Source organism: Panthera tigris, chromosome B1, assembly GCF_018350195.1.
Source record: "Panthera tigris isolate Pti1 chromosome B1, P.tigris_Pti1_mat1.1, whole genome shotgun sequence".
NCBI classification, from domain to species: Eukaryota; Metazoa; Chordata; class Mammalia; order Carnivora; family Felidae; genus Panthera; species Panthera tigris.
This window is the reverse complement of record NC_056663.1, coordinates 54,133,713-54,159,942: the sequence shown is the minus strand read 5'-3', so window position 1 is coordinate 54,159,942 and position 26,230 is coordinate 54,133,713. Positions and strand designations below refer to the sequence as shown.

The window sequence follows — 26,230 nt, the reverse complement described above, 5'->3', positions numbered from 1 at the left end:
GTTCGGGTTCTGAGCCTTAAAGAAGAAGCATTTTTATCCCCGATGTTTATGATTCGCTATAGATTCCCTGTTTCTCGCTTAGCAGCCCGAGCCCCTCTGAGCTTGAACACTAGACAAACTTTTAATCCGTAACTTGGGATCGGACTGGCCGTTGAAAAGCCCCTCTGCAGAGTCAGTCACCTCAGGGGTCTGGACAAAAGTAGTGTGGAATCTGCAGCGAGGAATCGTGAAGCACTTAGGAGTCTGCCGCTTTGAAGGGCTGGCCGGGCGCGTGGCGCGCCGCGACCCACTGTTTAAATACAAACGGTCGTCGCGAGGGGTGCGCCTCGGTGCCGGCGTCGGGACACAGCGACGCGTTGCTGGAGTCTGGGCTCCACTGGCTACCTCTGGTCGCGTATGCTACCTCCCTCTGTCCTTGCTGTGCGGGGCCAGAGGCCGTCGGGGCCCACTTGTTTGCTTGGCGGCTGCTGGCGAGGCTGCGCCCCAGGTTAAGCAGGGGAAGCCTCTCCTGCTGCCTTGACCGAAACCACGGGCGGGAGCGAATGACCAGGTCTGCGTTTTCATCCTTTTAAATCAAATGGAGGGAGGAGACCCCTTGCTTATATACTCAACTGGCATACCCTTATGATAAACCGCGAAGTTGGAAGAATCGCGGAAGCTAATTCTCTCAGGTTTGGTTACAGTTTAGGGTCTGGGCTGGGAAGTTACAGACTGATTCGTTCTTTCAGAACCACCGAACTCTGATCCCACTCCTCCGAAGGGCTGGCTAGAAGAAAGAGGTGAAGGTAGTTGAGTTTTCTTTGCTCGCATTTCCCTGGGTTTCCGTATCTTTCTAGGCAACTTCCGATTTTTTTCCCCTCAGTGAAAATATCAGTCTTGGCATTTGATTCCGAAATTATGGGTACGCTATTTTGCTAAAATAACCCACAAACGTTCTGACAGTTTTAGCTGTGAACACAGCAGTCCTACAGAGCTCTATTCTTGTTCCGTACTGCCTGTTTTTCTGTGTTTTCTTAGTGTTTTCCCTTTTCCAGATCTTTCTCCCTGTTGTAGAGCAGCGTTTCCCTTAATATCTTTTGCTAAAATTTCATAAACCTAGCTTTTCCTCACATGTACTCCTCCTTTTATTTTTGATTCACGGTTTTAGATACTATCTAGTGTTGTAAGCTATGTCACAAACTCTTAGCCATGGACCACGATCGTTAAAGTTAGTGTACTTGTTCATTCTGAACAAAAATCACTGAGTTCAATGGCATTCCATTGGGAGGCATCACTTAACACCTGTGAGAACAATGCGGGTAAACTAGATTAAAAATCATAAACTGCCATCGATGCCTTCATCACCTTCCCCCCCATAAATGTAGTTGTTGGGCAGATATGACTTGTAGAGAAACTCTCTGGAGGAAGCAACATTGATTCCATCTTAATGATTGAATTTATACTACAATAGCAGAGTAATAGATCCTTTCTGTTAATTTCTTTTGTTAAGGGTTATAAATTTAAAATGTTAATCAGTTTTTTAAAAAGTAAGTTATTTTCCATTTCTGAAAGTACTATACTAAACTGTGATTAAGTTGTAGATTGGCTTCTTTTAATACCCTAATTTTAGTGTTTTTCATTTTTATAAATGAAAATTTTATAATTTTATAAATTTTATAAATGAAAGATTTAGCAGTCTTTCATGACAATGTGTAGCAGTAACTGTGATTTTTTTGTGTGTGTAATACAATTTTTTATCCCTGTATTTTTTCTATCCCGTTTTATTACTTATCTCCTTCACCTACAGATCCAACCTGTACTTGTATCTTACTCTTCTTCAAAATATTTATTCTGCTGGTACTGAAGAGGATGTGTTCCAAGGACATACTTTGTTGTCAGAAATTCCATTATCAGAGGTAGAAATAATATGAGACATTGATATGTTCCAGGACTTCAGAGAAAGGAAAGATACCACAAAGTGTTAAATAAAGCAAAGTTGCATGTAGTAGAAAGATGGAATATACATCTAGAAGAATTAAAGGAAGTTTTTGAAAAGAGATATATTTATATTAAAGTTATAGAATGTCTTAGAGGAAAAGTTACCAGGAGAAGAATCATATTAAAATAGGTGGGTCTGGAACTTAATGCAATAATATTCTGGCCTATACAGTACCTAAGAATGTGGTTTTTTTGTTTGTTTGTTTGTTTTTTTGAAGTTACAAGCAGATTAGTTACCACTTCCTCTGTCCCAGGAAAGTAAAGGCTGGACTTTGGAAGTCATCTCTCTTACTGCTTCCCTATATCTATTTATCCCCAGGTCATCCTAAAAGATGTTAAATAAGGTTTATTTTCTTGGCCAGTATTTTGTATAATGTGATTTCAGGATCACTTCCTCTTTTTCTAGTTATCTCTCATTTGATGGTACCTGAAATTCCCTCTGCCTAAAAATTGAAATATTTAGAAGTAATTGATTGGCTAGAAAACACAAACTGAAATCCAAGTATGAGTGTATAAAATTGTATTCAAAAACATCTTATTTACCATGTTGCTAAAGGAGAGGAGTCTTGCAACAGGAAGTTACTGTGTTCCTAAAGAGGGGAGAAAAGGGGACAGAATTGTGTGGCTAGGGGCTTAAAATAGAAAACCTACTAAATTTAGGATTTTGCAAATATAGTTATGCATAGATAACAGAGAAAGTGTGTAAGGAGATGATTTGTATCCTGGGCAACTGCTGGACTGTTGACTGGCGGGGAGGGGGAAGATTATACTATCTCTGCCTGATTTATAAATTGTTCTGTTTTGTTTTTAATGTAATGACTTCATTTTAAAGGAGCTTCATTTCCAGAGGATTCATTTTTCAAGGTATTGTTATATATTTTCCTTCTATGAAATGACCACGGTCAGTTACAAATAGATATTTTCAAGTGCCTTATTGACCTTTGCCTTACTGATTGACTACTTACCGTTTAGAAGCCTTTTAGCGCTTTCTAGCAAAGGTTCATAAACATTTATTTACCTACCATACATTTATTTATTTTATGAGTCTCTTTTGGGAATAATGTTTTTTGAGAATCTAATGAAAGCCCTACAAGTATGCAATGAGTCATTTAAAAATATAATTACGTGATATTTTCTTTGAGATTTACAAAAATGACCTATTTTATTTAAAATCTCAAATACTGTTTTAGTCTGTTGGTGCACACACACATATATATATATATATATATATATATATATATATATATATACACACATACTGTTTGTAACATATATTTTCTGGAGTTTTATTCCTATTTCATAGTCCCAGTATATGTCAACTTTAGTAGATATCACCATTAAGTTTTCCTAGGTAGTGGTACCAATTTACCCTTTCCCAGCACTGTGTTTCAAATGTTCTAGAGCTCCACATTTTGGGCTTCCTTTGGTTATTTCCTAATGATAAATGTGACTGAATGTTTTTTTCACATTTACTCTTTCGTAAAGTTCCTGTTCAGGTCTCCTTCCTTTTTTACTATTGAGTTGTCTTTCTTTTTCTTATTGCTCTGAAGGGAATTCTTTACATATTTTAGATACACATCTTTTTGTTGGTTTTACATTATCCACAACATCACTTTCTCTCAATAGTTTGTCTTTCCACGCTCAAGGATGTCTTTTGATGAACAGAGTTGCTAATTTTAATGAGGTTCATTTTAATAGTCATTAAGATAAGAAATCTTTCTCTATCTGAAGATCAAAGATATTCTCCTCTGTGATCTCCAGCAAGCCTAGGTGTCTTACATTTTATGTTTAGATCTTCAACAAACCTGGAATTAATTTGTAAAAGATGTGAAGTACCATTTACATCAAGAGGTCAAGATTTATTTACTCTATCAGGATATTAAGTTGACAGAGAACCATTTATGGAAAAGGACCATCCTTTCTTCATAGCTTCTTAAGAATCAACTTTGTCATAATCCTAGTGTCAATAAATGCATGGTCATTTTTCTGGAGTCTTCCATTCCATTGTTCTATTTGTACATATTTTCACGAATTCAAATTTAAGTTATACAATGAGTCTTGCTATCCAGTGGTTAGTCCTCCAATTTTGATTTTTTTCAAGATTGTGTTAGTTATCCTTTACCTTATGCACTTCTATATACATTTTCAAATCAGTGTCTACCAAAAAATCCTTTAGATATTTTTTTTTCAGTGGGGGTGGGGGTGGTAGAATGCATTGAACCTGTGGATCAATTTATTGAGTCTTCCAATCCTTAAACAAGTATATAGTTTTCTATTTAGGGCCTCTTTAATATATCTGAATAAAGTTTTATGTTTTTTTGTTTTGAGGTCTTATACATCTATTCTAGACTTAGTCACATGCTTGTGATGTTTGTGGCTACTTGATTTCTACACATATAACTTTTAAAATAAATTTTTTAACTGAGGAATATAGAGACATACAACTGGTTTTTATATATTGGCCTTGTACCCAGCAATCATCCTAAATTCACTTATTTTTTGTATTCTTTTATATACAATTATGTCATCTGTGAATAGTGATATTTTTATTTCTTCCTCTTTAGTCTTTATTCCTTTTATTTCTTCTTGTATTTTTTTTTTTTTGTAGATACCCTTTATCAAATGCAGGCAGTTCTCTTCTATTCTTAACGTCCTAAGTATTATATCATTAGTGAATGTTGAATTTTATGAAATGCCTATTCCGCATGTATTTAAATAATAACACTTTTGTCCTTTATTTGTTGATGCATTGAAGTGTAGTAATTCAATTTTTGTGTTGCTCATACTTTGCATTTAATCCAGTATTATTAAATTACTTTTGTCTTTCAAAGAGTTTCACCTTTGACCACTGGGAACTGTTTCATTTGTCTCCTGTGTCCCTTTGGCATACCCCACCAATTTGGGATTGATTTGTTTTGTGTATACTTTCTTACTTTCCGGAACTACATAAAGTTTCAGGCTTATCTTACAGATTTTCTGTCCCAGTCTTAGAATTGACCATTTCTCCAGGGAGTCCTGGTTCCTTTTACTGGAGAACAATGTTACACACCAAGACCTGAATGCTAGGTGTGCTCTTTACTGCTGGAGAGTTGTTGCTTTCAATCACTTCCCGCTGGCAGAGAAACGAAATGTGTATGCTAAGCTGTCTTGAAATACTTCAATATATAACTATCTGTATCTATGTAAAGCTAAACATGAGTTCATCGTACTGATGTTTCAAACATGAGTTCATCATACTGATGTTTCTAACTAATCCATTAGGTAAGCATGGCTCATTCTAGTCTCCTCTCCTTGCTAATCTGTAAATTCCCACTCCAGCAGTGAGAAACCAGACTCCTATTCTACCATCTATTTACTTAATTTTTCAATTCCAGTGTATATGCATAGAAGTATCAGAATTACCTCATAAGTCCTTGGGGAACATCTTATAAACTAGAGTAGAGTGTTTACATGCAGTTGATTTTGTCTTTAGTCTCTCAAGCTCCACTCATTTCCAAAGTTAGCACCTTTTCCATCCAATGCCTTCTATGAAGTGGTTTCACACATTGGTAATATAGTTTGATTTTCTCGTCACAGTCTGCATCCTTTCCTGGGGTTTCATAGCTTTTGCATGTTTTTTTAAGGTCATATACATTAGGGTTCTCTTTGTGCTATAAAGTTTTATAGGTTTTGACAAATGCATAATGTCATGTATCTACCATTACAGTATAATACAGAATAGTTTCACTATCCTAAAGAATTCCCCTGTATTTACTTATTCAAACTTGTGTTCTTCCTTCTGAATCCTTGGAAACCACTGATCTCTATAGTCTTTATTTTCACTATAGTTTTGTCATTTCCAGAATGCCATATAATTAAACTCATACAGTGTGTAGCTTTTTCAGATGGTTTCTTTCACTTAGAAAGATACATTAAGGTCCATCCATATCTTTTTGTGGTTTTATGGCTCATTTATTTTTATTGCTGAATAAATATCCCATTGTATGGATGTACCACATTTTTCATCCATTCACTTATTGATGGACATCTTGGCTGCTTTCATTTTTTGGTGATTATGAATAGAGCTGCCATAAACATTCAGGTGCAGGATGTTATATGTACCTGTGTTTTCAATTCTATTTGGTGAAAACTTTGTTAACATGATTGCTGATTGTATGGTAAGACTACATTTAGTTTTGTATCTGCTGAACTGTCTTCCAAAATGACTAAATGATAACAATAAGTGAGTCTCTTTTGTTTCTTCATAAGCATTTGGTATCACCAGTTTTTTGGATTATAGCCATTATAATAGGTGTATATTGGTATCTTTTTTTTTTTTAATGTGCAGTCACCTAATGATATGTAATACTGAGTGTGTTTTCTTATATGCTTATTGTCATCTGTATATAATCTTTGGTGATATGTATGTTCAGCTATTTGGCCTATTTTTTAACTGGGTGTTTTCTTACTCTTATAAGAGTTCTTTGTATATTTTGGAAACACTTCTTTTATTCAGTATTTGTTTTGTAAATATTCTCTGCTAGTCTGTGGACTATCTTTTCATTTGCTAATAATGTCTTTTATAGAACAGAAGTTTTAAATTTTAATGAAGTACAACTTACCATTTTTTAAAACTTTATTGATTGTGCTCTGATACTAAGTCATTGCTAAACCCAGGGAAACAGGTAGTTGCTCACCTGAACAAATTATGGGAGGGCAGGGGGAGTAAAATTCTAGCTTTAGCAGCTCCTTACATGGACTTTCAAATCATCATCCATGTTTCAACCCCCTTGGCCTTATCCCTTAGCCTTTCTTAAGCATTTAAGGGCCCCTTATTTCTAAAACTATCTTGCTGCTGTTGGTTTCCTTGTAAATAGATAGGATTAGCCTGTTTCTGCTCTGCTAGGTTGGTTATCACTCCTTCATCTGCTTTCAGTCTTTCAAAATTTTGTTAGTACTTCTGTCATGTGGAATCCCCTCTAGTTCATTTTGCCCTGGTGAGTATACATGGCTTTTAATCATCTACTTTCATTTTAGTAGTGTTGAAAGAAAAGAAATGAAGATAACATGCACTTAATCTGCCATATTTTACCAGCCGAATCCTGAATCTTTTTTAACTTGTCATTTTATTTTTTAAACAAAGCATCCTATTGGCGACTATGTGAGGTCAAAGCCCTAGGAATAATGACTAAATCTGTGCTAAATTCCCTTGTCTCCATTTTTTATGGGTTTTTCAAATGTAACCTTTATAAGCATCTAAAATAGTCATTTCTGGAGATTATCTCAAGTTCATGTTTCCTCCCAAATGGCACTTTGTTCAAAATACAGTATTTGGTAGAGTATCATGGGACATATTTTATTTTTTTAATGTTTTAATTTATTTTTGAGACAGAGAGAGACAGAGCATGAGCAGGGGAGGGGCAGAGACAGAGGGAGACACAGCATCTGAAGCAGGCTCCAGGCTCTGAGCTATCAGCACAGAGCCTGACACGGGGCTCGAACTCACGGACTGTGAGATCATGACCTGAGCCGAAGTCGGACGCTTAACCAACTGCGCCCCCCAGGTGTCCCTCATGGGACATATTTTGAAAACATGAACATAAGGCAAACATTTTTTGTAAGGAAAAAATATTTAGGGTAAAACATATCTTAGATTCAGGAATACTATACTGTCAATAGAAGACAGTACTAGCCCAGTAGGGAAGTCAAATTAGTAGGGAAATAGCTAAGATAAATATGGTTAGTTCCTATAAGGGATGCAAATAAAATAGAAGATTCAGAAATAGACAGACCTAACCAGCATTTTATGGATTTTTAATTTTAGGTGAAAAATCAGATCATTTCAAAAGCTGGAGCTGAATGTGATGTTAAATAATGGCAACTGGTGACTTAAAAAGAAGCTTACGGAACTTAGAACAAGTGCTTCGCTCGCTAAATTATCCTAAAGAAGTGGATTGTGTAGGGTAAGCTATGTATCAAAGTTATTTGTGTTCTTTTTGGCAATGACTTGAGGTAAGATTTGACATTGGGGAGGTATTTAAATAGACAGGTTTTATCTGGGTCAATTGAAAATTTTCCCTTAATATTTAAAATATTTTAGACAGCAAGTAACTACAGGAGGTTTTTTTTTTCACTAAGTATGAATTAATGAAAAATTGTATCTAACTCAAGAGATTTAAAATATGTTCTTAGAAGTAGAACCACAACATATACCCCAGTATAAGGCATAGTTTCTGTAGAACTTTTAAATTCATAAAAAATAATATAATGGATTTCATTAATTATACGGTATTCTATCCTCTCACATTTTGGGTTGGATGATATTTCTTTTTGATTTGGAAGATTCTAGTTAATAGATTGCTTATGAGAACTTACACCATGCTCAAAGATTGTTACCAAGCTAACTCATTTAATAGACGCCACTTTGAAACTTTTGCTTTAGTTTCTGCTTTTCTAATATGACTGCTTTCCTTTGTAAATGTAGCAACATGCATTCCTTCTATATTCATGCTAACCTAATGGTACTCTTGTCATCTTCTGTCCCATATTTCCTTTTTCTTCTTATCTGGGATTATTGATTAAAAATATTCCCCACTGGGAGTGCCTGGGTGGCTCAGTCATTTAAGTGTCCTACCTCTGCTCTGGTCATGATCTCATGATTCGTGAGTTAGAGCCTCATGTCCGGCTCTGTGCTGATAGCTCAGAGCCTGGAGCCTGCCTCGGTTTCTGTGACTCCCTCTCTGTCTTTACCCCCCACCCCCCATGCTCTCTCTCTTTCTCCAAAATAAATAAACATTAAAAAAATTAAAAAAATATTCCCCACTAGAATACAACTGAAGTCCGGTACTTTGTTTTGTTTGCTGCAGTATCCCCATATCTAGAATTGTGCCTGGTACATATTAGCAGGTAATTAGACATTTATTCAATGACAGTGGACAAGTCCAGATTAGGTATATGTTCAAGGAGTGGAGTGAAACTTGGTTAAAACAATAAAAAAGAGAATCCTGGAGTAATGTGCTTTACATACAAGAATGAATGTTCTGTTGGACACTGGGGAGAGTTAACTCCAAGAGATGGCTACAAATGAAAGGATAGTGAGGAGAGTGGGGAGAAAGTTGAGTTCTGATGACCTATTATAGCCCTTCTGTGTGAGAAACAGAAGGTGTCCCATAGTATGTACTAATCATGTCTTGGTTCCTTAAACAGGGAAATCTAGTCTTTCTGGGATTTAACCAGTTTGAGTAGCCAAGTTTTCTTCCTACTACTTTTAAGCATCATTTTAAGACACATTTTGGATAGGAATACTTCTAAAATATACTGATAATTCTTCTGTTTTTGAGTATAGCATTTAAACATTTGATTTTCTGTCTCAGGAGTATCATTAAGAACAATTGCTTTTAGACTATTTCACAACGTAGTAACTCTGCAGAGTCTATTGAGATTGATAACACTGCTTGCTGCTGCTTATTCAGATTGCCCCCCTCACACTCATACACACTCCCCCCACACATATTTTGATTCTTTCTATTATCCATTTTTTGAAAATGTTTTCTCTCAGCATCTGATTTTTTGGGGGGCCAGTATGCCAACTTGTAATATGTTTTCTCACAGTGTCTAATCAAAGTTCTCAGAAACTAGATAACAAAGATTTTTGAGTTAAAACAAGAGGTATTAGGGGCACCTGGGTGGCTCAATCAGTTAAGTGTCTGACGCTTAGTCTTAGCTCGGGTCATTATTTCATGGTTTGTGAGATCGAGGACTATGTTAGGCTCTGTGCTAACAGCGTGGAGCCTGCTTGGGATTCTCTCTCTCTCTCTCTCTCTCTCTCTCTCTCTCTCTCTGCCCCACCCTTGCTCTCTCTTTCAAAGTAAAATGAATTTTCAAAAACAACCAAAAAACAAGAGGTATTAAATGTATACCTGGCTGTCATCTAGTCATAACGTGCATAAAATGGACAGATTTTGCTGTTCAAAAGTATTGTTCTCATTTCCTGTTTTGAACTGACAGACAATATTGCCAGCAGTTTTATCATTGGGTAAAATATTATTATACCCGTAAATATAAAAGAGGATTTATATTTGTACTGAAAAATAAAATGTAATTTTAATATGTACTTGTTCTCTGCCTTCTTAAAAAAAATTGGGTGATGATGGGGAATTTTATGTCTTGAATTTTGTGGAAAAACAAGTTTTGTGTAAGCACATTTTTACTTCAGTTGAACAGATGTAACTGGATAATTGAACAAATACCTCCTTGCTTTGTTGTGGCAGAATCAGTGAAGGTATTTCACATTGAGAAAATAATGCCCATATGTGTAGACAATTAGAAAACAGTACAAGACAAAACCTGAGGCATCAAACACTGAATACCCTGGGACTCATTCTGGAAGAGATCAGTCTGGATCAGAAAGTTGAGGATGGCTTTATGGATGGCTTGAAACTTGACAAATAATTCATAGTGAATAACAGACAAGTAGAAAAGAATGGGATACCTTTCTAGACTGGAAGAATTAACATAATCTAAGGCACAGATTTCTAATGAGCTTGATATAAATGGAAGATGCAAACTGATTAGCCCAGTTACAGTTTCTAGCCCTATTTTCCTCTCTGTAATTTAAAATTCATAATATTTTACCTTTGCAGGTTTATTGTAAAGAGCAAATGAGGTAATGTAACAAGTGTTTGCCAAACTGTAAAGTGTACTGGAGCACTATAAGGTGGTACATTTGTTTAATCAGAGAAAATGGACTGCTCAAATAAGGCTAAGCTTTGGAACATCAAATACTGTGGTGAATAGACCGTACTATGACTGAAATGCTAACTAATAAGTTAAATGAGCTATTATTTCATAGCAATCTGGCTATACTGATTTAGAGTAGGAGATGGAATCAAAAGACTTTTGTGTATCTCCTAATTGTTTGGCTATAACGTTAACTTACAAATTATCGGCATCTTATTTCCCTTTCTATCTAACTTTGTGGAATTATGCTCCTTAAAACTTTTTTCTTTTCTTCCGAATAGTTTGGTAAAGGGAGATACAACTGCATCTTTGCCCATCATCAGCTATTCCCTTACCTCATACTCACCTTATGTAGCAGAACTTCTGATGGAATCCAATATAGAGCTCATAGCGAAGAATGACTTACGCTTTATAGATACTGTCTACAAGGTACTTGATTGTATGAAACATTATTTCAGAAGTCATAATGATTTTTTTAAGATTAATGTTTTATAATAACTCCTTAAATATATGTACAGCACATACAGTTGACAGTATTTTCATCTGCATTTCTCATTTAGACAGTTCCTATTATAATCAAAATATAATTTAAGTCCCCTTTATGTTTTATAATCTAATAAATTGCAGTTGGTAAACATTTGCCTGTGGTTACCATTTACTGTTTTTATATCAAATTTTAGTAAAATTTGGCATGTTGGCATAAGTTAGAAATGTGACTGTTGAGTAAATTTTGTGGTTTGTAGAATTATGAGTAACTTAGTTGTTAGTAAGAAAGAACTATAGCTTTGAGATTTCATGTTCCTTGACGTCTGGGACCATATCTTCTATCTATTCTAGTATCTATACTTGTACTATATTGGGACTGAACTTAATCTCATGATTAAAAAATTCCTTCTGATCATTATTAATTTTTAGTCAAGCAGTGGTTATCTCAAACTGTTGTTAAAATAATAAAACCCATTTATCAGATCAAGTTGTTTTTTTTTTTTTTTTTTTGAGAGTTTACATTTAATGACATGGGATCTTTTCTATGTGTAGAGTCTCTGTTTAATCTTCCCTGTCTTTGCCTCTAACACCAGCAGCTTCCTTGAAAGACTAAGAGGCACTTCTAAGAAATCCTAGGGTTCTAGAGCATAGGCTTTGAAAATTGGTTGTCTAGTTAGTCTGTTTCTCTCATTTTACAAATGAAACATTGGAACTCAGAGGCCTACTGACCTAAGAAATCATATAGTGGAAGAACCAAACAAATAACAACTAAACAACTGTTGTTTTCTAACATCTGGTATGGCATTCTTTATTTTCTACTAAGTTAAGGAGTTTTTCTAGTACCTATGAGGATATTTGAACCTTTTGATCATTGACTGTATTTTGTTATCTCCCTGGACATGCATCTATTCCCTGCTACTTCCTAGCTGCCCATTTTCTACCTGGATACCTCCTACCTGGTTCTGACTACCACCATGCCTACAAATCTCTTTAGTACCTCCATCTAATGCCTTGTTCCTCCTTCTTGAAGATGGTATTACATTCCTGACCAGGTGACCATTTATCATTTTGGATTTTTATCTATTTCCTCTTTACAGCTTCTTCGTGATCAATTTAATTATAAACCAGTTTTGACAAAAAAGCAGTTTCTCCAGTGTGGGTTTGCAGAATGGAAAATCCAAATTGTTTGTGATATTTTGAATTGTGTGATGAAAAAGCACAAGGAATTGAGTAGTTTTGAGAAGGTAATTTTATTAATAGATTTTAACTTACTCTAAGTTGTCTGGTATTTTAGCGGACAAATTCAGTACTCTAGATAGCCAACTAACACATAAGTACAATTACTGCATTGTTCACAGATTTAGGCAACCTTATGCCTGATGTTTGCTTTAAATACGGGTCACTTCCGAGGCACCTGTGTGGCTTAGTTGGTTAAGCATTTAACTTTGGTGCAGGTCATGATCTGACAGTTCCATGAGTTCAAACCCCACGTCAGGCTCTGCACTAATAGAGCCTGTATGGAATTCTCTCTCTCTGCCTCTCCCCCACTCGCTCTTTCTGTCTCTCAGAATAAATAAACTTTTTTTTGAAAAAGAGAGACTCCAACTGAGGGTTGCTGGAGGGGAGGTACGTTGTGAGGCAGTAAGTTAAATGAATGGTGGGCATTAAGGAGGGCACTTTTTGGGATGAGCTCTGGGTGACGTATGTAAGAGATGAATCCCTGGGTTGTACTCCTGAGGCCAAGACTACACTGTATGCTAAGTAACTTGAATTTAAATTAAAAAAAAAAAAAAAAAAGAGATCATTCTTTGGAGTCAGATGGACCTGTTTATTAAATACTGGTCATTTGTTTTTACAAATTTGTGACTTTGAGCTACTAGCTAAGGTAACAGTTCAAACATAATGCGTTTTCCTTACTTTTTAGTTTTCAGGAGACATATCTCATTAGATTTATTATTTGGCAGTCATATTTCATATATGAAAATTCAAATAATGTAATTTAAATATAATATAATTTTAATGTCAGCTTTCACATACATTTAGTCTCAGTACTTTTTTTTTTTTTTTTTTTTAGATTCCATCACAACAAAGAAAGAAAATCAGTTCTGTTAAGTCAGAACCTTCTTCAAGCACTGAGAAGACATCTACAGAATCCGTTGGCATTGATATCACTGGCAGATTTATGACTTCAGGAAAGGTAGGAAGATACTAAGAAAATACGTAGGTGTTAAAGATTTATCTACCTAATTAATCAAATGTACCGGATTCACTTTTCTGACTAGTAGCTGGTAAAACATTTTTAGTCAGATTTGGTTAAGGAGTTTTGACAATGTATACTGTACATTACCTGGAGAACAGTCCTCATATAAAATAGAAATGTAAAATGAACAAGGTTTGTTTTTACATTTCTATTTCCTAAATCTGCCTCATTTCCCAGATAGAATAGTGATGATTTGGGAAGGTTGTATAATGTGGTCATGACATGTACTCTTATTTATGTATCTAGTCTTCCTAAAACATGGAAATGTATGAGGAACATACCATTAGTTATAGTGATACATTATGATAATTCATTTGCATGAATTCCTATCTCTGTACCATGAGTGTATATTATCCAGTGATTGATAGTCTCTAAATCTATAATCTGGTTTTGGGTAAGTTTTTTTTAATATTTTCTCTTTGTTAGTAAATATTTACCTACCCTTATCTCCTCTGAGCATTTGTGGCTTAATGAGTCCCATGCATTTAGGGATAGCTTTTCTATCTCCAAGAGAAATTGAGTTCAAGGTATTACTTTATAATGATCAGTATACTTTTACCAATCTTCCTTTTGGGGCAAACCATTTCTGAGATTAAAGCATAGAATATCAGATAAATAATCAACATGCAATTAGATAAAGGATGTGAATAGTTTCTGGTGGAAGTAAAATCCAGAGAATTATTTCTTCCTAGTACAATGTACATGAGTTATCACAATCTATTAAAAAGCTACTTTTATGCCTCTATAACAGATAATGACATTTTACTGTAGGAAAAGCATTCTTATATCAATAACTTTTCTTTTTTTTTTTTTTAATGTTTTTATTTATTTTTGAGACAGACAGAGCATGAGCAGGGAAGGGGCAGAGAGAGAGAGGGAGACACAGAATCTGAAGCAGGCTCCAGGCTCTGAGCTGTCAGCACAGAGCCCGACGCGGGACTTGAACTCACGGACTGTGAGATCATGACCTGAGCTGAAGTCGGACGCTTAACCGACTGAGACACCCAGGCGCCTCCTATCAATAACTTTTCTTACCTAACTCTTGTTAGTTTTATATGATTTTCTAATTTTTAAGTGGTTTATATCTAGTATCTTTCCCCAATATATAAGAATTAATATAAACAAGAAATTTCTTACATCTTTTTTAAAAATGTTTTTGTTATTTATTTTGAAAGAGTGCATGCAAGTGGTGGAGGGGCAGAGGGAGAGGGCAGAATCCCAAGCTGGCACCAAGAGAATCCCAAGCAGGCTCCATGTTCAGCACAAACCCTGACCCAGTGCTCAGTCTCACTAATTGTGGGGTCATCACCTGCGCCGAAACCAAGAGTTGGACACTTAACTGAGCCACCCTGGTGTCCCTATACTGCTTTTTTTTTTTTTAACCTTCCTGTTCCTAGTACAGGCACTATAAGCACTTACTAAATATAAGCTGATATAACTAAATGTGTTTTTCAATCTTCTATTTCAGTTTTGGGGCTGAGTAGTAATATATATTGTCCTAACAAGGAAAGGTGCAAAATTTCATGGCATTTTAGACTTGTTTTTCTTAAAGTATTGTTTGTTATTAGTCAAATTTTAATCAGTTGCATCGGATCTCTATCAGAAATTTTAATATTAAAAGTTGGAATCAGTAAGTACATTCCTTTGTTTACAGTTAGAGATTAAGTCAGTACTAAAACAAATTATCTCTTTTCCCAGTTCCTTCTGTAGAGTATGATTTGTGAATTCTGTGTTACATTATATATTTTTATAGTGCATATGCAGTCTAAGGTAAAGGAAGTGGGCAGGAGAGTCTTGTCTGAATGCATAGTTTGACCTAATGCCTTATTCTCAGGACTTTTGTCATTATTAATTTTGAATTGTTAGCTGAAGAGCTGATATTTTCTGGTTTGTTTAATAGAAAAAAATTGTAATGGGTCCTACTCACGGAGCCAATTCTTGATTATTTATGTGAATTATGTGGCAACCTATTATAGAATGTTTCAAACATTTATAAAAGTACCAATTCCCAGTATCAGCAAATTATCGACCCCTTGTTAGTCTTGTTTCATCTTTATTATAACCACTTTTCCAACATCTTCCCCCCAATTCTGAAACAGTATGAATCAAATCCCAGACATTATTAAATAGTTACTTCAATTTTTCTATTATGTAAGAATGCTCCAAAAATAATAACTGCAATTTCATCATAAAATATTAGTAATATTAACAGTTTAATCAATGTTTGATATATACCTTACTGTTATAATTTAAACTTTCATAAATTTTAAACGGAAGATAAGGTATTTCTTCTGCAAAATTATGTATATGTTGAAAATAATTGTATGAGGAGAACATTGAAGCAGCTCTGACATATTTTTCTCTATGCAGACAAAAGCTGTGGTGATCCGTCACCTGTATAATGAAGATGGTGTTGACATTCCTGAAGATACGAGAAGTACAGTAACAGATGTTAGTGGAGCATTTGATGTGTGTGACTTAAAGACTACTGAAATAAAGGTTCCTGAAGTAAAGTTCCCTGAAATCAAGTCTGAACAACAAGTAAGAATTTTGGACTTCCTTAACAGATGCCTGTATTTCTTACTTTGATGTACATGATTACTTCAGCACCTAAACTTTGGAATATCTCTAGCTTTTTGCATTATTACTTATGACACAACACTTTATTTAAGAATAAGTAAGTCTACTGTTTATAATTCAACAGATACTATTTGCTGCTTATGTTTAGGGTACAGGGCCAGGTGTTATGGGTAATGCAAAGATGAATAAGAGACAGTACTTTGCTTCAAGGAATTTAAAGTCTGGTTAGAGACAGAAATACACTGCTTTGTACAGTGAAGGTTCTGTATCATCTATCCCTCTCATTAAAGAATGGAAAAAACTGGTACACACTCCCTCCTGCCATTTTATTTCCTTTTTTGGGACCTTGCTATCTTCTTCTCTTACTTTTAGAATACCTTTTCTATTACTTTATTGCCACAGACCTTCTTATAGTGTCTTATCTATACTGCTCTGCTGACTTCCTTTTCTATCTTTTATTTCTTGTAACTTCTATACACCGCAGTTTATAATTGGCATTTATAAAAACTATCACATGGTCATTAGGCTGATTTCCTGTTAATAGCAAACTGAACAGTTTCAAAGCACTATCATATTTTGGTCATTCCCTCTTAGCTTTGTGCTGGGTGCTGTTACAAATAGCTAGTTAGTGGTAGTTTTATTATACTACCAGGTGCTTTTCTAATAGCTTCATGCAGAATTAATCTTCAGATGAACTATATGAAGTACAAACTCTTGGAGATATATATATGTATATATACACATATATGTGTATATATACACACACATACAAACACATACACACACAAACACACACACATGTTTGTATATAAATTGAAACACCAAGGTCACACATCTCAGAAGAGGTAGTTTCAGTGTCTGAGCATTCTGCCTGTATAGATCATAGTCTTTTAACTCTCATGCCGTATGCCTGTTATAACTATTGAAATAACGCCGTGGAAATGGAAATACATTGATTTTAAAAACAATTTCAGTCTGTCTAATACAATTTTTAACCTTTCTAATCATTTTAGGATATTAAAATTAATCATGAGATTACTGCACTACAGACTATGCTTGCTGAATGCCAAGAAAAACTTAAGAAACTGACTTTGGTAGAAAGTAGATTAGACTCTTTGGAAGAAAAAATGAAAGGAAAAGTGATGGTAAATGAAAAAACCTGGGCTAATCTTCTAAGTCGTGTCACTCTTCTTGAAACAGAAATGCTTTTGTCTAAAAAGGTATTTCCTATCTTTAACATTTATGGGATATCTCAGATACATTGTTAAGTGTGTATTCTTTTAGAAAAACTGAAAGAATATTTAGGTAATGGGAAAGTGTTTAGTTGAAATGAGGCCCTATTTAGATGTAGCCCATTTTGTTGCTGCTATTGTGGTTATTGTTTTTCTCTTTAGCAACTGAGATAATCTGGCAAGCCTCTGTAGGTTCAGCTTTTAGAGCTGTTGATACTGTAAGCATTTAAAAAAAGGTATGATAATGTTTGATTTTTATGAAGAGCTTGAAATTATATTCTTTAATTGTACAAAGGTCCTATTTTTATAGTGAAAAGAAAAAAGTGGACAGAACAGGAACAATTAAAATTATGACTTCCTTTTCTTATTTACAAGTTATAAATTTCTGGAAACAGTTACCAACTTTGCCATTGCCTTATGAAGTCTGAGAAATTTGTTTTGATTTGCTTAGGATTTCAATTTCTGGTTCTAGTCTATCTTTCCTTCCTAACAGTAAAGTTAGTTGATTCAAGAATGTTACCTCTGCTTCCACATTTGAAAGGTTATTTCATATTCATAGTGGTATTTATGTATTGCTTTACAAACAATTAAAATTTAAACATTTATCTTGTTATCTTTTATGCTTAATAGTAAGAATAGTAATAGTAAGAATATAGTATAGAATAGTAAGAATATAAAATGAGAACACTTTTCATTTTATTCTAAATACTAAATTATATTATTCCAGAATGATGAATATATAAACTTTGGTCAAGTGAATGAAGACTATGAATCCAGTAATGACTTGGATATTCTGAATTCTGGTAAGTTGTAATATTATGGCAGTGGTATTGGTGGTAAGGTAAAGAGTTTTCAGGAAGATGATTTTTATAGGTATTTGATAATTTTAATAGTCCCAAGCCTTATTTTTTAGAAGCTGCAAATCTCCTAGGAAAAAAGACAGTATTGAAATTATGGACTACTGAAGCCAAGGATTGCTTAATAAAGCCGGTTTACATATCTTACACGAGGTAGTGGTTGAATAAAGTCCCGTGTACAAAATTGCAAACTTTTATAGAGGCATTTTATTTTACTCTTTTAATTGCTAAATGCTCTAGAATAAACATGGAACTCCAGAGTTTTTAATTTAAACTTATGATAGCTTCCACCTCTGTAAATAACATAAGTAAAAAAAACATTTGTCAGTAACCTGTAATGTATTACAAGCCTCTTGAATTTAATCAGTTAAATGATGATAATGTCTTCTCCATATCACGTACTTCCACTGGATTACTGACATTTTCATTGTGACTGAGCAGCAAAGGTAATATTTCTGGGCTTTTTTTCGGTGATAGCTTTTATTTTTTTATTATACTTTTTGAATAGACAAAGTTCTAGATTTTGTCTTATGCTAATAATTAAATCATATTTGCAGAAGAGATATTTTGTCCAACTGAGAATTCATAACAAAAAAACATTTTAAAATCTGTGGATGCTTAATATCATTAAATCTTTCAGCTACTGTGTATAACAACACCAACATTATAGTACTATGTACCTGACACTGTCCTTAACTGCTGTATTAACAAATTTAATTCTCAAACATTCAAGTACTGTAATTATCCATATTTTACAGAAGAGGAAACTGAGGTACAGAGAGATTAAATAAATACGCCAAAGACCACACAGCAATTGAATAATGGAGCATATTTTAATCTGGGGAACTTGGCTCTGAAGTTTTCTCTTAACTACTACATATTTAGTATACATGTCAGTTTTATGGCAGGACAGTTTCAATGATTAGGTTACTATATAATGATTTGAAGTGTTATTTCAGGCAATAAATTTATTAGACTACAGATTTCAGGTTTGGTAAATGTTTCCTCTTCAAATTTATCATTCATTCATTTATTCAGCAAATGTTAAAGCTCAACTCTGAGATCTTTGAGGTCAGGATCTTTACCTTATGATCTGCATAGCAGACAGAAATTAGGTCTGTACTTCTAGCTCCAATATCTGTATATAATGGAGTTCAGTTTTGTATGTAGTGTAAGAGTATTGAATGCCTGCTATTTGCAAACGCTTGCCTTTTCCAAGTTTGGTTTTGCATGTTCACAATTATAATTTTATTAACATTTTTACAGACCTACCTTTAACCCATTGAGTTAACACATAACCAAACATAAGCCAATGTACTAAGACTTAGAGTGATAGGCAGATAGGCCATCATCTGAAATGGGTTGTAGATTATGAACAAGATAAATATCTGGTCTCAAGAAGTTTGTAATCTAACAGTGATCAGTTAAAAGAGTTAAGTTTATAAATTCTTACACTTTGTCCTTTAAATATGCATGCTACATGGAACCAGAGAGTTTGATTTCACTTGGAAGTTGAGAGCAATAATTCACCAATCTCATTTTAGGATTATGTTAAGTTGGGAATGGTTTTTGAGAAGTTTCAGATTTGTTTTCCCTTTATTAGAAATAGTGTTTTCATGGGGGGCTGTAAGGCGTCTCTGTGTTTGGTAAAAAATCAGTGAGGAGAGGCTTTTATTATAAGGATTGCGCTTACACTGGGAGATTTTGGAGACTGTTTAAAATGAGCGTTCTTCTAGTTTGTGTTCTGTTAGGAAGCGGGAACACTTTGATGATGATGATAAGAATGAATGCTGAAATTTTCAGTGGAAAAGAAGTACTTGATATTAGTCGGGAGAGCACTATAGCTGGTCCTTTGTGTGTTTGCTGCTTACATGGTGTCCTTGTCTGTATTCAGACATGACAGAGTTGGTCTTGTTTTGTTTCATCAAGGTAATGAAGTGACCTCATATGATGGTTTTCTATGAACATAAATAATTATGTTCAGTTGGGGATACAGTGACCTGGTTGTTAATTATTGGATAGGCCATGACCATGAACACTCTTTGTTTTTTGCTTTGCTTTTTTTGTGCCTTTTTCCTCATAAGAAAAAAATTAATAAAGTCATAGTGTCACAAGTGTATGGATCCAGTATGACTAGAAGGAAGGGTACATGTGGGCATATGAAGGAAGTTGAAACAGAAGAGTAGAAAGATAAAATCATGGAGTTTATATGGGGTCATAGGTTTTTAGCAAAGTAAATACAATCAGATTTATATTTCAGAGAAATCATCTTAAAACAGAAAAGTGATTCATTATAGGAAAGTAACACAGGAAAGGGCGGTAATTTGAAGCGTCTTTCAGATCCTTTATTTCAGAATAATGAGGGTGTCTGCTAAGGCTATGATAGTAAGGATTAAGAAAAAAATTACTTAGTTGTTAGAATTGATAGCTCTTGATTGCTGATAGAAGTTGTGGTGAAAGAGAGAGAAAAAGTCAAAACGGACCACTTGTATTTGACTTGTGTGATTGGGTACATAGTCTGTACTCTTTAGTAGAGAATTAAGGAGAAAGTTGGGGAAAAATGGATTCACTTTTGAAAATATGAAATTATGTATGAGATACTTAAGACAAAATATCCAAAAATCAATCGGACATATTTTCCCTTGATTGGGAAGGACTGGTTTACAAATTAGTTTTCCCTGCTATTGGAAAGAGGAGCATTAACATGAAACCTTTCATAAGCCTAAATGCATAAAGCAAAGTAGTACCATGAATTTATAGGGAAAATATTTTGAGCATTCCCACACCTCAAAAATAACTTTTTGTAGGCTTTTTTGATGCCTTAGGACACATCTTGCCAATGAATGCACAAAATAAGTCCCGATAAAGCAGTTGCTCACAGAAACAGTTCAAAGCTATGGCGGCTTGATGCTGAGATGCTGAGTGTAACTCCCAGGGAAGGAGCTTTGCGGGCCACTCTCGCTGCTCCAGGTGTGTGATGCCTCTAAAATAACTTGCTGTGAAACAAGTGCTGAATGCTATTTTCATTTTTTTTCCTTTATTCAAAAAAAGTGAAAATCCTCCTTGATTTCTTTTGGTTAGCAAAAACAGGCACTAATGTAGATCTTCTTTAAAAGCAAAGTGGCATAATGTGAACTTTTGATAAGTGGGAGATACCTGTATAGTTAAATGGCAAAGGACCTAACTAGTTCTCTTAATGCAGTAAGGTAATTCTCCAAAGTTGTCAGTTAAAGATTAAAGGTCATGGGAAGTTGGCTAGAAAATCTAGATCTTACAGATCCCCTTTCTTCATAGAGATCTATTGGCAATGACTCTGAAACTGTAAACAATAATTGCCCTAGGGACTACTACTCTTCCCTTTCTTTTCCATCCTGAGCTTAATTTTTTTTTTAAGTTTATTTATTTTTGAGAGAGACAGAGACAGAGCACAAGTGGGGGAGGAGCAGAGAGAGAGGGAGACACAGAATCTGAAGTAGGCTCCACTGTGAGCTGTCTGCACAGAGCGCGACATGGGGCTTGAACTCACAAACTGTGAGATCGTGACCTGAGATGAAGTTGGATGCTCAACCAACTGAGCCACCCAGGCACCCCATCTTTTCCAACCTGAACTTAGTTGCCAAATCTTTTCTCAACTTCCCATAGCACAGTTAAAAGCCATTATGTTTAAACAACGAAGACTGTATACTAAAGACTTAGGAAAGCAATAGGAAAAATCATCACAGAAAGTAATACACACTTCATTGATCTGGCTATTAAAATATGGCTTGTGTTCTGTATATGTCCCATTCTGTAATCTCTGGAATGCCCTATGTGGCTTTCCCAATAGCCTCCATAGCCTGCCTAATACCAGCTTTTTCCCATTGTGAGGTATATACCCTTGAAGGCTAGATAGATACTTCCAAGTCTAGGCCCCAGAGAGCAGAGCAGAAAGCTGTTCCTTCACCTTCCATTCAGTTTCCATTCTGTCTTCCCACTTCTTATTTCCTGTCCTAGGACTTAAAACCTCATTATTTTTGAACAGCTTAAAAAATGTTCAGCTCTTTCCAAGGACACTCATCTCTATCCATGGAAAATGATACAAGATTAGGGAATGGTAGATATAGTTCCTGCCTAGTTTCAGGTTATTCCTTGAAATTACCTATTGCCAAAAGCCCCTGTTAAAAGAGCTGGGTATAGATAATCTTCAAAATTGTACTATGTGATCTTGATCCCTGAGCTTGACCAACTGAATCAAGAGTAAACACCTAATCCAGGGAATGCCAATTCAAAAGGTGTTGAGCCAGAGCATTTTTTCTCCCTTGGGAATTTGGAATTAGGATACCGAGTCAGTCAAGATGTTGAGCCTGGGCTAGGCTGGCCTTTTTCTTCCAAGTTCATGCTGATAAGTAAGCAGATGTATGGAGTAAATAGGTGAGAAAAGTAGACAAAAGAGACTGGCTCTGTGTGAAATGAAAGTAGAAGTCTTTCCAGTTGTTTCAGTCTTCAGGTGGTAATACCTTTTCCCTAATTGAGGTTGTCTATGTAGGCTTACAATAAAACTGTCTTCATATAAACCAGTTTAAATGGGTACTTATTTTTTTTTTTCTGGCCTTGATTTTGCGGTCATATGTATCTTGACTAAAACATAGGGCTAATGGGATTGATTTAATAGTAGCATGTCTTATAAGTGATGTTCTATATTTGATTTAGTCATAGGAAAGATTTGCCATCATTTTGTCGCATGAATGGTATCAGTGTACGAGGTGGAAAGCTGTTCACTTCTTTAGAAAAAAAAAAATCTTTAAACCCTGAATTTTAGGCATTGTTTTTTCCATACAGGTTAACTTAGGATGGAATCTTTATTGATTTTTCAAAAGTATACTCAGCATTAGTAATAGTTGCAACCATCTTCAGAAAAGAATATTCATGAGTCAGTAGCTGATACTTAAAAATAAATTATGAGCTTGCCTACTTGCTATCAGGACTATCAGGATAAAGATAGTAGTACCTTTTATAATATTTACTGGCCAGTTTTTAACATCTAGATCTCTAGGTATAATCTTAAAAGAATAATAACAATTTATCTGGGTCAATACCAGTAGCCATTTTATATTAAAATGTCTGTTTTTCTTCCATTTACAAATAAAATTTTTAGATGTGACTGCACTGTGAAGATAACCTGAATATTAATTTCTCCACAGATAGAAAAGGCAAAGAGGAGAGGCAAACGAGTGTTCCTCTATCCTCTGGTTATAGTACAGTGTCATCAGATTCAATTCCCAGAACCCCAATGGTTTGTTACTGTGGTCTGAAAGAGAATTCAGAGGTAAGAAAAACTGGCAACTGCTTAGATGATTTCCTTTCTAAGGGCAGGAGAATAAGCAAGCACTAGATTTGGTTGTAGATGCACTGGCAAGAAAAATAGTGAAACTGTAAATCTTAATCTCTCGTAAAAATTCTTTATGATAAGTAAACAGTACTTAATGCAATGTTTTAGACTGTTTTATATGTTCACGGTCCATCTTTGATGATGGTTTACTTTGAGAAATCGCCTAAATTTGTTGCTTTTTAAATTAAAGGAAACAACAATCCAGAAAATGGAAAGGATGAAAAAAATGTAAGTAACAGAAAGGGGGAACAGAAATTCATTTCTCTGTAGGGAGTTGTATTGGATTACAGTATATATAGAAAGTGCATATGTGTTTCAAACCTTAAAGGTCTCTCAATCAGGTGTGGAATTTCCTTCAGGACTCCAGTGGATAATAAATCCCCCTACAGTTATGTGTTTGTGAGATGAGTCACTATTTTGGTTTCCAACAAGTGATGTAAAACATTGTTAATGGAATTAATTGTAGGATTAAACAGTGCAGAGATATTTCTGGTTGAAGTTAATCAAAAGTATTATCTACCTTTGATAACTGATTTATCAAAATATTAAATATATGTAGGTGGATGGTTTGGAGACATTTTAAGTATTGTTAAAGTATTGCTAGTCTTTCAGTTATTGGTAAAATAATACTAAAAATGATACTTGTGTCTTGTATGAATATGAAATAGTAAAAGCAGTTGAAAGGAAATATGAAATGAACTTGTGTAAGATGATTATGCAGCATCCTACTTCAGGGGACTATATTGCTTTGAAATTTCATAAGTACTAAAATAACTCATGCTCTAAGAATTAAAGACTCAAAATTGACTTTAGTGGTATTTCTCCCCTCTGGCCATGGTATATACTTAATTTATCTTTTATACCTGTAAATAAGAAAAGTACTGAAATTTATTTTGGGCTCAAAAAGCATAATTTTCAGCCACTTAAATCCTGTGCCTCATTATGACTTTTTTTTTACTTAACATATTATTTATTTGTTATATTTCAGGTTTGAAGAAACTGCAGAGTTACTGAAATGTCCAAATCACTAATTATAGAATTTTCTGCGTGAACTTCTCTAGGACTTTGGCTACTGTACATGTTGTATATTTTAAGGATTTTCTATAAATTTAACATACTGCAATATTTTTATGGAGAATTTTTGAATTCCATTTGGTATATGAGTTTTTTTCGATATTGAGTAAATACTTAAATATTTTTATGCTACGATTACACTGCTTTACTGTATTTTACTTTTTTAAGGAAAACTTATGTGCCAGTACGTGTCTTTTACAGAGTGAAGTCATTACAGCACTGTATTTTTGTGTTGACATTTGTTGGCAGTGTGCTAAGTAATATGTTTTTTAAAGTAGAGGCTTGTGGACCATGGTTTACATCCTGTTGGAAACACTCCAGCTGGGACTTGCATATTGTACCCAGGAGGCTCTCGTGCATACCATCTTGCCATCTGTACTGACTAATATGTTGTAATGAAAAATCAAAAATGCTCATTGCAAATTAAATAAAAATATAATTTTAATGTTAATCAAAAAGCAGCAGTACATTTTCAGTTAACACTGAGAAGGTCAGGGTATGATTCTCCTTTTGTGTTTGGAAATAGGTCAGAAAGTTCACCATGAGAAATGTGTTGAGTATTTTAGTGCTCTATTCCATAACACATTTTAAGACCAGCAGCGCAGACACAGATGGTGGCCATCCAGTATTACAAGGTACACAGTAAGGTCTTTTTGGGTTTTTTAGGTGATGGGAAGTTATATATTTTTCTAGAGAGAGAAAAGGTCTTAGATGAAGTTAAACCAAGAGAAAAAATGAAATTCACTTGAAATTACTAGAGAAATTATCTTTTTTTATCTCTATAAATTAGAAAGTGTAATAATACCCCTGGGTAATCTATAAGAAAATTGACTACATTATTTTGAAGGAAAAAAGGAGTATTCTTTCTTTTTTATTATTATTTAGATTATCTAATTAGATTTTATTTGTTCATCTGTTTATAGTCTATATGTTCAATTTGATAGTTGTCACGTGAAATATTAACGTTTCGTTAAAATTCTCTGTGGAAATAACTTTTCAGTATTTTTAGTATTCTAGTACATAGTTATTAGACTTTAAGAATTTTTAAAGTTAGCCTACAACTTTAAAAAATTGTATTAACTAGATATCTCTAGAATTGGTGAATCCAATTAGCTATATTTTTCAATTATAAAAGATTTATAAAACTCAAGATATTACAGTCATAAAAGAAAAAATACTGCTTTTATATTCTAAAATATCAGTACCAACATGGAATTATAGCACCACCTTGTGGTTCATATATCAGTATTTTACCTTTTATTAAAACAAGTGATTTCCCATAAAACATACTTTATATTTCCTCTTTTGAGAAACTCAATTCCAATTAAAAAAAAAAAAACCTTTTTCAAGTTTTCTTGTTTAAAACAGAAGAAAAAAATGTCCCCTTTTCTCTTTGTCTCTTTCTTCCCTCCCTGTCCTTTTGTTTTATATAGCATACATATACAGTAGACCCTTATACAACATAGGTGTGAACTGCCTGGAACTGCCCAGATCCATTTTAACATGGATTTTTTACAGCACAGTACTGTAAATGTATATTCTTTTCCTTATGATTTTCTTAATGACATTTTCTTTTCTTATTGCAATACAGTGTGTGATACCTATAACCTAAAAAAAAAATGTGTTGCATAGCATTAAGTTATTGGTAAGAATTCTGGTCTACAGCAGGCTATTAGTA

The 26,230-nt window shown here is 34.4% G+C and overlaps 1 protein-coding gene across 7 annotated transcripts; it reads left to right on the top strand.

Moving 5' to 3' along the window:
- The first annotated feature begins 37 nt into the window (after positions 1-37).
- CEP44 (centrosomal protein 44) lies at positions 38-25,902 on the top strand. Of its 7 annotated transcripts, none has more exons than XM_042983598.1 (14): positions 39-550; positions 729-785; positions 1,787-1,895; positions 2,810-2,841; positions 7,781-7,919; positions 10,977-11,124; positions 12,279-12,425; positions 13,256-13,378; positions 15,812-15,982; positions 17,035-17,241; positions 17,981-18,056; positions 23,291-23,415; positions 23,669-23,706; positions 24,467-25,902. In XM_042983598.1, the coding sequence occupies exons 5-14, from the start codon at positions 7,831-7,833 to the stop codon at positions 24,507-24,509; spliced, it is 1,167 nt and encodes a 388-aa protein (XP_042839532.1). In that variant the 5' UTR covers positions 39-550; positions 729-785; positions 1,787-1,895; positions 2,810-2,841; positions 7,781-7,830; the 3' UTR covers positions 24,510-25,902. The 7 variants fall into 7 exon arrangements, with proteins under 7 accessions (XP_042839533.1, XP_042839534.1, XP_007097207.2 ...); XM_042983597.1 differs by having other exon boundaries at positions 1,787-2,107; XM_042983599.1 differs by lacking the exon at positions 1,787-1,895 and having other exon boundaries at positions 38-550; positions 729-779.
- The last annotated feature ends 328 nt before the right edge of the window (positions 25,903-26,230 follow it).

What these genes read in the sequence shown, in the direction of transcription:
- CEP44 (XM_007097145.3), top strand. Translation starts at nt 7,831, where the DNA reads ATGGCAACTGGTGACTTAAAAAGAAGCTTACGGAACTTAGAACAAGTG. An exon ending in TTATAGATACTGTCTACAAG is followed by an intron (nt 11,125 to 12,278) that starts GTACTTGATTGT and finishes TCCTCTTTACAG; the next exon opens with CTTCTTCGTGATCAATTTAA. An exon ending in CTTGGATATTCTGAATTCTG is followed by an intron (nt 18,057 to 23,290) that starts GTAAGTTGTAAT and finishes ATTTCTCCACAG; the next exon opens with ATAGAAAAGGCAAAGAGGAG.